Genomic DNA, 12711 nt, shown 5'->3' on the forward strand with positions numbered 1-12711 from the left:
CAGAAGAACAAGAACATCAAAAAGGGGAAGTGTTGATTATCTTCGAGTGGGACTCAAGAGTAAAAATCCTTTAAAATCCAAATGGATAGAGATTGGAAAGGTGAGGGAACTGTACCCTCACCTACTGGACAACTAAAAGTGATATTTTGGGGTCCAAAAGGCTTCCAGTCGGGAGGAGTGACCAAATGCTCAAAAATCAAAGTTGTCAGAATGGTGTGGAACTTAAACGAGCGCATAGTGCTCATCATCCTAAATCTGGCGTAACTCATTTCACACGAAAAAAACACCGTATGCTCCCAGAGACACGATCTGTTCAGTTTATCAAACAGGGAAAAATTTTGCAGGTGGCTGACAACGATGCTGACTGGGCATTTGTACTAGCTAGGTGGCAAGGGGAATATTCTTGGAATATTCTTGAAATATTCTCAAAATATTTCGTTGAGTTGGCGAAGTCCTATTGGTCCATGTGTTTAGGTTTGGGCCAATCAAGAGGTGACATGTCGCTAAGTTAGAGGCCGCCACATGTCCTCCGAAAGGCATATTAAAATTTTGTTTGAAAGAAAGGGCAGAGGTCGGGCTCGACCCTACGACCTCCAACACAACAGACCAATGCCTTACCACTCCGCCTATAGGTTATGACTTAACCATTAATGGTTGTGGGTTTATGATCTTGTTTATCATCACCAAGGTTGGGGGGCAAGTAGACTTAACCACCCCCCCATGTGAACACATCACTATCAAACCTTGACCATTTTATGTATCCACGCTATGATAACTACTAGTCTAATCGCCAGTCCAAGAATCACATGTGAACACCTATCCGCCCAGTCACAGACATTTGTTGTTACCGCTGGAGTCATCGCCACCACAAACCACCAGACCACATGTGAACACTCTGCCTCAATCTGCTAGCAGTTACCATAACCGTCAGAGAGAGGGGGCTAGTGCCAAGGGTTGGCCCCTGGGCACATGGTCCCCATATGACCCAGATTTTGGTTCTAAGGCCTTGGCGGAAAAATTAAAGGTCTTACAAATCTACCTGAAATCCAAGGAATTTGTTGCTCCGTTAGTAAAAAATGGGGTGAATTTGTAGGATGATGTCGGATTTGGTGCAAATTGTGAAGCGAATAGTGGAAAAACTAGGAGAGGTCATAACTTCTATAGTTTTTGACAAAATTGGATGCAAAAAGAGGCTAGGTATCCATTTTTGGACGTTCTAAACTTATTGGAGTAGGTTTTAGAGGCATTCGAGCATTGTAAACACATATTTTTACACTTTTAAGCATAATAGAGAAACCCAAGCCATTGGAAGCTGGACCAAGGAGACGTAGCCTAGGAGGGGTGAACTCGTTTATCATGTTCCCGCTGTGATGTGCTTTTGGTGATGTTCTGTACATGTTTATGTTGTTGTTCAGTCTCTTATTTATGTTAAAATTTCTCATAAAATTAACATAAAAAATTATTTTACACTTGCAAAATTCATGAATCCTTAAGCACAATGAAAGCATTTTGTTTCTGATCTGAGGAGGATCTTAGCATAACAATCTAATATTCTAAATCAGATCAGTAATGATGTGGCAGCCTAAGGTGAGGAAACGTGGTAGTTGGATTTAGTATTTTTGGGTTGACAAGTGGCCCTTTTCCATGAGACAAATGGGAGTGATGTGGCAGTGACAGGGAATGATAGATGGTAGGGAATTGACATGAAAATGATGTGGAAATGACATGACAAGTGAGGTGGTAGAGCTTCGGTACTAGTGCCATGGAGTGGCTTTGAAAGGCTCCATAGTGTTAATAAATTTGAGGAATAAGTGGTGAAGCGATAATTGGAGCTGAGCAAGAAGGAAGTGACTGATAGATGGAAGAGTCCACGTCTTGTGATGGTTCTTTCTACCATACCACTAGTTGAGGGTAGATAGAGCTCAAGGTAGGGTGACGAGTGGTGTGTGGTAAAATAAGATTTCCCCATCATATTTAATAGGTAAATTTGATGACAGATAATGGTTCTATCAATTGGAGCACCATTGGAGGTAGTTGTAATTGATGAGCGACGAGTGGTAGATATTTAATAACATCAATTTCAATTCATCAAATGACATAAAGCAGAACCTCCATATAGTTCATATAGTTGTTGGGGCGGGGGGGGGCGTGGCTAAAGTGGTTTTTCCACCATTGGTTCTAGTTGTATAATGAGATATGTTGGTGTGCATTAATATTGTGTGATTTTTTTAAGTGCATATACAATAAGTTGTGCCCCCCCTTTTGTTAAAGTTTCGATAGTTAGGTGGTACCTAAAGTGTCTTCTATATTATTGATGTTAATTAGATAAAATGACATGCTTTTGAAGTTGGTGTTTATTTATCCTATGCACCTAAGCATCCTTGGGGCTTAAGCATTTGGTACTAACCCTAGGTTATGAAGAATTAGATATTAAATCACTTGGAGCTAATAAATGGAAGTTCAAATGTCTAGGAACTTGTTGCATATATGTGGACCATATACCAATTTGCAAAGCACATTTTTAGATAGGGTCATATCATATGGTCATGTGAATGAAAAGACAAGCCTTTGAGGAGCCAAGGGAATATGAAAATAATAGGGATCATTCGAACCAAATTTCCATAAGAAAAAAATTTGTTATTCGAACTAAATGTTGGCCATGCTACTATTTATCTAGTTGAGTATAAATAAATAAGAGAAGTTTGGAAGTGTAGTTTGGTCTAGGTCAATTGAGATAGAGTGGTTTCTCCTGTGTGTAATCATGGTTACAGTTTTGTGGTGTGAAAGTACAAAATAAGCCTGAGGCATGAAATCTGTGGAGGACGTGTGATTGCATAAGATGTTAGAAGATAAAGTCAAGGAATACATGCAAATCCATTCAATCCAAGTGCAATTGAATTATGTGAAATATAGGAGAAACATAGAAGGAATGTGGACGAATCTGAGATGAAGATATGGAATAAGGAGTGGTGTGTAGAACAAAAGAGCAACACAAACCAGAGCTAAAGACAAAAAAATATATTTCAGTTAAGAACTTACGTTTGGTGCGAATAAAACATTTTAGGGGGTTTGTTCCTACTTATAGTTGGTGGCATAAAATAAATATAACAATCGGTTGGTGCCTACAAAATCATTCATAATAAAGGAAGTTACACACACACACACTCACACACATTGACGTGATTAATATCATATGTGCATTTAAGTGTTTTGATTAGTTAAAATTGATCATTATATTGAATCACCCCCTCCCCAACCTTCTCAACATAATCATATTTCCAACATAACCTCCTATCTCAAGCGCATAGACATTTAAACCACTATACCTTAAATGAGTTATTATCCCAAAGCCAAGTACACCAAATCCTATATTCCTAGTCCTAATTTGATTCCCGACACATCTAACTTATTAATCATGAACCCTTTAACACATAAACCACTATCCCTCTATGATGAACTCATAAATAATTAATTTACTAACTTCACCAACTTGAATCCCTTAGACACCTAATTCACTAATTGTCCTAACCCAAATCCTTATCTTTTAACCCACCACAACACACCATAAGGTCATTAGTATCCCCAACCCTACTATAATCTTAAAGTGACTATCACCAGCGTCAATAGGTGACAATTTTTCTTAGATGGTCAGTAATGGTGTTATTTGTAGTCCTACAAATAAAGGACCATCACTTATGCCATTTTTTGTAACTAAATGGTGGTGATATTACAAATCATGTAATTTACACATTTTTCAATAATGTTATTGATGATAGGCACTAAATGCCATCAAAAAACTAGATCTAGTGATGAAGGCGACGGGAAAGGATCATATAATAAGATAAATAATTACAACATTGTTATATGACTATTGAATCCACTCACTTTTACTTAAGATGTTAACTAAGGAGCATAAGATTTTGAGATGTTGTCCATTATATATGCAACCATTAAGGATTCAAAATCTCCTGAAATGTGGTTTCTCTTAAACTTTGAATGTTATGGAATATTAATTCAATTAACCAATTAGAAGTAAATAAAACACTTTCAAAAAGTAAGTCTAAGTTAACGAGAACAAGTGAATTAATTCATTTTCCAACCACATGTTGTGGCATGATACACACCACTTAGAGTAGAAAATCTATTCAATAGAAAGTAGAAAAATTATTTTAGAGCATGTTATTCAAACTAGTACTTCATTCCTCGATCAACCATATGGTGGTGGCATACTAGCAAAGAAATCCATAAGTAGTTATAGCTACATAATGAATGCGCAATTAGATCTTTATCTATGAAATGTCCACCTAGAGAATCTATGAATTCATAAAAAGTGCATCTAATATAAAGAAAAACAAAAACAACAAAAAAATACAATAAAAAAAATGAGAAAAGGCAACAAAATTAAGAAAATAAATAATAAGGAATCTAATCTATATGGGATTCTTGACCACTAATTGCAACTTCAAAGCAGGTACGTACTTTGAAATGTTGACTTGTATGATAAACTAGTTAGCCTACTAGTTAGAGAAGGGAAAGAGAGAAAATACAAAAGTGGTAAAACATATTTCAGAAAATATCTAAAGTCTTTAAAACACAAGAAACAACCTCTTTGGTAATAAAATAATTCAATATCCAGCATCCACCCTGGTGCAATGAATGTCCAAAATATGAAAAGTTTCATGAAAAAAAGAAGATAAATAAAAATGGCAAAGGCTTGAGAAAGGCTTCCTGCACAGATAGGTGATGCATTAAAATTTGTCAGGGCTATGGATGCTCGTTGGAAGCAAAGCAATGCTTGTGATCTTTTGAAGTGACTTCATTGGGGTTATGGATGCTCACTAGTAGCAAAGCAACACCAGAGTCTCGTGTCAAACTTTTGAACATTTTAAAACTCACATATATTATCCCTAACCATTATCAAAGCAGTCAATGTATAACTAAAGGCATTTTAATATGTTGTGAATCAAGACAATGATTGTGACAGAGAGACTAAACAATGAACAATGAAATTAGTGTGGTCTATGGATCTAAGTAGATATTTCCTAAGGATTATACTTAACTCTAAATAAGGGCTAAACAAATATGTTGAGGTTCTACCCATGAATCACCTATTGTTGTGGTGGCTACAACAACGCCCCAAATTTTAAACACTCTAAAATTTAGAGCCCCCCGTTTTGAACTCCTCATAAAATGAATTTCAAAGGTTATCCTAAACTTATTTGCCTCTAAGATTCTTCTAAATCCTTTTTTCACTTTAACTTTTCCCAACAAACCCATTCAAAAGATTTTGTGATCAACCACATTGCTCAGTTGCATTGCAAACCCCTCATTGGTGGAATTTTGAAGTTTAAAATGGGTCTCCTAAGGAAATTATAAAATAATAGTGGAAATAATAAAATAAGATTATATTACATCATCAAATTTTAGAAGGAAAAAAGAAAAACTATTTTGTCAACCCGTATTTTCAACTTATCTCCCTATGGGTTTACTCAAATTTCAAGCGGAAACACTCGTTCGATGAAAATTTTGATTCCTCAAGGAGTAACAATGTTTCATACTTTCGAATGGACCCTCCTACACAAAAAATGAGAAATACGTGAAAAAACATGATTGTAATAACAATTTTTAATGTATTTCTCATTTTTCATGTAGCAGGGTCAATTGAAAATATGCAACATTGGTACTCCCTGGATGAGGAATTAAATTTTGCATCCAATTAGTACTCCCGCTCAAAATTTGAGTAAAACTTAAGGGAGATAATTTGAAAATATGAGTTGAAAAAGTAGTTTTATTATTTTATTTTTTAAAATATTTTTAATCTTTTACTCCAAAACTGGTGAATCTGCCCCCATGGTTGACATCATCACCTTGAATCCTATTGATTCTTATAAAGTTTATTTTTGGTTGTACATTTTTCTTAGGAGGCCCATTTTAGACCTCAAAATTCCCCTAATGCACCATAGATTTCCACTACAAATTACAATACAAACCCATCTGTCTCTTGACAATGTAGTATATAGCCGCGTGATGCCTCACTATAAATAAATTTGCAACCCCATGATCTCAAATGTGAATTTGCGGCTATTTACTCGACCTGCGATAACTAGACTCCACCACATCGCCTCTTACCATACCACAAATTTTCCTATGGTCGTACATTTAATGAGCCTTCCTCTACACATGTGACAAAAAATGTATATAAATCTCCCCTCCGCGCCCTCCCATGCCAATTAATTTTCACACTGCATAGTTTTCTCTCAACCTATGAGGAGCTCATTTACATCTACATTATGCAATTATGGTTAGCGGTTGGTTATAATCAGTTAGCATATCCCTATATTGTAGTTTGTGATTGTAGTTTATGTTTTGTTTCCTTGTCATTTAGTTTACCCCACCATTCCACCTTCCCAATGTTTTTCCTTCCTTTAACTCTTAACCATATAAAACCAATTACATTGACAAAATTATTACAAACCTTTTGGGCTAATGAGCCAATCCTTTCCCTATGAGTATTCAAGGTTTCAATCCCTGAATCCTACCTTACCTTGCCTCACCACACCGAAAAATCCAAGGCATCTCTTCCCCTTCTCATCACTAATCGTGAATCATGACCACATGTCACAGAGGAACCTAACCTTTTCTCTACCCTCACAATCCGCAGCTAAGCTACCACTCACTGCAAACTGCTAGTACAAATCATAGTTAAATCTAGCCTTTTATTTAATATTGTGTTCTACGACCTCAATCATGTCTCACATCTAATCCTATAATCTTTGGCTAAGATACCAGTCACCACAATTCATTATCGCATGTCGCAGCTGAAACCCACCTACAACATACCCTAACCTATACCATACATAAGTTGATGGACAATCGTACCAATTCATCATGCATTATGAGAATAGATGTGCCACTAAAGGGTACTTCCCTACCTAGACTACACATTCTTGATTTTCAAGCAATGTGTTGTAGTTGTTGCAACACCCTCTAAAATTTTGGCTTACACTCAATTTCAGATCCTTCCTTGGTCTTGCACATTGTTGTCACAAACATTAGAGCTTATGTCATGAGCTTTCTTGTAGTGTTTTGTTCCCTTTGACATGTTGGATTAATTGTTGTCTTTCGGCATGTTTGGTTGTCACACTATGTTTACAAGCCTATTTTGATGGTTTCAAATATCTATCTTTGAGTATATGAGTTGTTCTAACTATGTAAACATTTGTCTCACTTATCCACAAAGTTTTGAGCACTGTCATAAAAGTGTCGTCATGGTCGTCCCAAAGTCTAACTTAAGTGTTACACTTATCGTAAATTTGTCGCACGAAGGGAGATACTTTGTTCATATTTTCAGATGATCTATGTTGTCATGTCATCAAAGTATTCTAATTGTGTGATCACAGTTAAGGTTCATCATAGTTCATCACTTATCTCACTGATACCACACTTAGCCATTTTCATAAAAACTTCCCGACTGAACAACCTAGCCTCTCCGGGCCTCTCCTAAGTTGTGCACTACGCAGACTCAACCCTCTATCTGTTACCTTATTGCTTTACACTACACAATGCACAGTTCCTGTCTCCTAAGATTGCTGCACTACACAGTTTATGTGACCAAGCTCCAGCCTTGACCTCCAGAATTATGTAGTCATGTCCTCCAGCTCAGCTTAATCTACGCACTTTTCATCCTAAAGCCTCAAGCTTGTCCACTAAGTCCTTGAATTTCGTAGTAACCCAACCTCCCTTGACTCCCAGAATTACACAGTTTCTCTCCCAGTTTCCATTCCCTCAGCCTGTCCCCATTGACCCTAGGAACTGTGAAGTCTTTCCCCTTAGGCTTGCCTGGGTTGCACATTGCATGGTCTCAGAGCTCAAGATTTTCCCCTGGCTATTGGAACTACATACTATGCAGTCACTGAGTCCCTCTTCCTAGCTTGCCACTTGTTTTGGGTTCAGTTGGTGGACCAAAATGCATCATGTTAGACTAGGGGGTTTTCAGATTGATGCCATCTCATCATGAGTGAATTACAGGAAAAATTACCCTATCATGTCATGGAAAGATAATGGAGAAGGAGAATAAGCTAGGAATCATGCCTAAAGATTCCCTTATAAGTTAACTTACAAGTTGATCTATCAAGAGAAAGTGAAGGAACACTAGCTTGCAACCACTATCCAAGACTGGATATCTTTGAAGATTCCACATCACCAAGGCATGCATAGGTGGAGAGGAAGCATATTCAAGAAGAAATCCAACACTTAACAACAACAGTGACTTGGCATTGTCACAACATCAAGCAGTCCATGTCAATAGTGTCATGTCATGTCATGAGTGGCCATATTCCACTTCAGTATTGTGGATCATGTATATTGTATTCAAAATGTATTGTAAGGTGAAAGTCCAAAGGACACACATGGAATGCAAAGAGTCATGTAAGTTGAAAAGTCATAGGAAGTCAAACAATCATGGGGGTAGTCAAAGAGTCACCGATGGTTATATATGCTTCCTCATTATATGAGAAAAAGAATTTTCACCTTGGCTCCTCCTGCAAGGCATTAGAGAGATCGGTTAGTTCTTTGAGGAGGAAGGAGTGGCTCCAATTCTCCACTACTAGAGCTAGTGATGTACATTGTAAACATGTGTCTTGGAACTCTTACTTAATAATAGAAGCCTTCAAGGCCAACATGTTCTTCATGCATGGATTATGAATGTTTGTAATACTATTTTACGGATGTTTGTATTTCATTTTTGCTTTCATATGTTCTAAGATAGTTTAACTATTTCGGTTATTTTCATACTTATTTCATTGAGAATGTGTTATTATGGTTGTAATTGTTGTCCCATCCTTGTGGAAAATTATAGGATATTAGACATATCTTTCTTCATTTGCTTGGTTGTAATGAACATTGCATCCGCTATGGACTATTCCATTGGATGTTAGACCAAACCTTTCGATTCATGTGTGTCTCTTCTTGGGTGGTACTGTTAGCTCTCACTTAGAGGCTCACTTTCCTCCCCTCTTCACAGTAGAAGAACCTTGACATATTTGCAACTGAACGCTCACCAGGCACACCTTTTTTCTTTTCGAAGATACCATTGCATCCGTCTCTCTTGCTGATAGTTAGAGCCAAGGAAAATCTTTAAGGATTTCGCAACCGGGTCTTTATACTCGATGGGACTCCTACACCAAACGGTGTGAGGTATAATTGGGAATTCATATCGGGGAGATCCTCTTAATGTTGGTGGGTCTAACACCATCAACATTTCTGGCACTAGAAGGAGGGAAAGTGTTTTATGGATGATAACCCCACCAACCCAAACATCTCATTCTCTGGTCAAGCAAGCAATGTTCATTGCACCTCCGCGACTTGTATTTATGAAGTTGGTGACTGTTCTCAGCTTGAACGAACTTGTGAAATCCCATGTGATCAAATTCAAGCCATTTGTCCTATAACCCATCAATTTGCAAAAGTTGTTGGATTGATCTCGAGAGTACTCAGTCTTCCATATTTTATGAAGAAGAACAAAACCATCCGCACAGGGATAATGGTTTCTACTCCTGAAGATTTGGTTCTTTCCACCCTTGAAGAATTAGCAAACTCTGTGGAGAACAAAGAAGAGCCTCCACTCTTTCACGGTGGTGATGGAGATAACATTGTACTCTCAGACACAACTTTCTAGTAGTCAGGGGGAGAAGAGGAAGAGGAAGAAGAGCCATCATATTCCGACAAAGAAGAGGAGGAGAGAAAAGAAGAAGACATGGCAGACCAAGATCTAGATTGGATGACTCAGGACCCACTTGCACTTCCGGGTGTTTTACACAAGATGCCAAAGCATTCAAAGAAGCTCTTAACAAAGTATGACCTTGATAAAATAGTGAAGGCTGAAGACCATCTCGAAAAATTTTACCTACATCTGTAGACTCTTGAGGTACGTCACGATGATGTTGCATGTATAATTTTTCCATGTACCTTGGATGGTAGAGCAGTTGTATGGTATCACAGCCTTCCCCCGAACTCCATCCAAAATTGGAGGGGGTTTAAAAAAATCTTCCTTGAAAATTTTGCTAATGATAATACACATGCCATGTTATTGAAGGAGTTGTGTAATCTTAAGATAGAGCAAAAGGAGAAAGTGAAAGACTTCAATTAGAGGTTCAATCACATCTTGAATAAATTTCCAAAAAACACGAAACCTCATGACTCCATCACAATATATTACTACACTTGTGCTTTGCCAACAAGCATTGCACAGTTTGTGAAGCGAACTGTGAAACAAACATTAATGGAAAATTATGAAGAGGCTATCACTGTTGAGAAGGAATTTCATGCAATTGGAGTAATCTCGAACGATGAACCAACAAAAGACTCCAAAGACACGTGTAAACGACAAGCAATCACACTCTTCGGAGTGACAGGGCAACAAAGCTAGGGAGCCCAAGAATACTAATTTAGAGTAGTAGATTAAGGAGAGAGACCCAAAAGAAGCACTGAACATCAGCTAAGTAACGCGGATCAGAGCGCCGAAGGAATGGAAGAGAAGGCAAGACGATTTACATACCGCATGAGTGGTCATGCTATAAGCCGGTTTAGCTGTAACATCATTGATCAGTTGGCAATTGTTCTGTACCAGCCATTTCTAGAGCCAAAGGTTGTGAACAAATGTCCAGTCCCTATCAATGATACTCTATCATCTTTCTCATCAGCAACAAATGCTACTAAGGTATGTCATGCAACAGTAGTGAATTTTTATAAATTCTTCATATCAATCTCTAACTATGTCGTGGATTGAATCTTTATGATAGTTTTCTTCTTAGCCCATTCCTTTTCCTATATCAGCTCTACCTATAAGCCACAGATAAATGGAATATGCACACTAGCACAACCACCCATCTATACCCAGGTTTAGATATGTACTTTTGGTGTGAATTTTCTATCATTAAAACAACCCTACAACCAATTAGAACAAATATCCAATTTATTTATTAGAGACAATATACACTAAATTGTATTTAAGTTAATTAGGATTATTTCCATTTATATTTGATAGTTAACTAAAGACTGTATGGGAGTTAACTAGGATTATTTCGACTTACATGAAATAGTTAACTAATGATATCTCAACTTACATGAGATAGTTAACTGATGACTCACTAGTTAATTAGGACTAGTGTCATTTTTTGGTGAATTGTATTCTCTCAATTCTTTTTGTATGCATGAAAAGAATTCATTAATTCATTTCTCTATATATTTTCTTTCTTTTTTCTTTATCAGTTTTGTTCATTTCTTTCTAGTTAGATCCAACCTATGCAAATTCGGCCACTCTAATTCAATCATCATTTCATTGAATCTGTTTGTACAAATGGTACTTTAATTAATGATTTTTTTTGGTACAGGTGGTAGTGCTGAGGGTGTCTCTCCATTGCCAGGGCTGTACTGGCAAAGTAAGAAAACACATTTCAAAGATTGAAGGTAAGAAATTTAGGATAGCATTTTCTCTTCTTTGGATAAATTTATTTGGATTGTAGATTTTGGAAATATTTTGAAATTTGATAAAAAAAAATAAAATCAAAGTGAAATCAATTGTTTGATTGACTCCTCTCAATCAAAATCTACAATCCAAATAAAAATGACAATGACAAGGAAACATTAGCAATGACCGAAGAACCAATTTAGATTCTATATTTCAATCAAGTACTGCAGAGATTTGAGGCTTGGTTCACTGTTATGCACATGACAGTGGTGTTGCATAATTGAAATATGCCAAAAATTAGTCTGCCAATGGCATTTAAATGAGCGGGGATGTATATGCACACCTTTGGATTTTAGCAGGCTGCTGTGGACAAATACAGCCCCAGCTCATTTAATACCGATTAGCAAGCCACATATTTGTTACCAAGTGAGAGCTGCTGTGGACAAATACAGCCCCAGCTCATTTAATACCGATTAGCAAGCCACATATTTGTTACCAAGTGAGATATGCCAGGGTTCAACTGACCCTCGTTGTGGTATATGTACGCCAGGTGTGACATCGTTCAGCATAGATATTCCGAAGCAGAAGGTGACCATGATGGGAAACGTGACGCCAATAGGAGTACTGGAGAGTATTTCTAAGGTTAAAAACGCTGAGCTCTGGTCCAGCTTCAAGAATAACTGATTAAAATACTATTATTCCAGTAATGTATGGCCAAACAAAGTTAGTTCCATTTGGGAGGGTTCAACACAACCAGTGTTTGGAGTCAAGACGGTGCAAGGCTATCGATAGTAGCAGCGCAACTTTACCGTCTACTACAAGGACATAACTGACTGTACAAATTTTAAGCATGACCTCAGCAGCTATAACAAAACAGGGAGCACCATTTGATGTCACTGGTTGTTATTACTGAAGTATATTGTAGAGTTTTACCAACAGATCTAGTGTGAGCTTTCTTGAGATTTTTGTATGGAAGCCATGTACTTAAGGTTGAGGAGGGGTGACTTAGCGTGATAATTTTGGGCCTTTTTGTCTTAATGCTTATTATGCATACGTCTGAGATATAGTCCGTTGGATTTATATATAAAGGCACTTGATGATAATAAACTTATGGTGTGGTTGTGTTCCATTTTGATGGTTGTTCCGGCCGTGATGAATGATTGAATTGTCTATTTCAGCGAGAATTTCAATTAAAAATAACGTCCATTGCAATTGGTTTTACAACATTATTTATATGAGATTGA

General features: G+C 37.2%; 1 protein-coding gene across 1 annotated transcript; it reads left to right on the plus strand.

Moving 5' to 3' along the window:
* Window positions 1–9541: 9541 nt before the first annotated feature.
* On the plus strand, window positions 9542–12151 carry LOC149188720 (uncharacterized). The gene is made up of 4 exons (XM_089410045.1): window positions 9542–9652; window positions 10496–10717; window positions 11391–11466; window positions 12018–12151. The coding sequence occupies exons 1-4, from the start codon at window positions 9542–9544 to the stop codon at window positions 12149–12151; spliced, it is 543 nt and encodes a 180-aa protein (XP_089266171.1).
* Window positions 12152–12711: the final 560 nt, after the last annotated feature.

This window comes from Pinus tabuliformis, chromosome 3_1 (assembly GCF_031772625.1).
Source record: "Pinus tabuliformis cultivar Carrire ecotype Pingquan chromosome 3_1, CPIR1, whole genome shotgun sequence".
In the NCBI taxonomy this organism is placed as follows: domain Eukaryota; kingdom Viridiplantae; phylum Streptophyta; class Pinopsida; order Pinales; family Pinaceae; genus Pinus; species Pinus tabuliformis.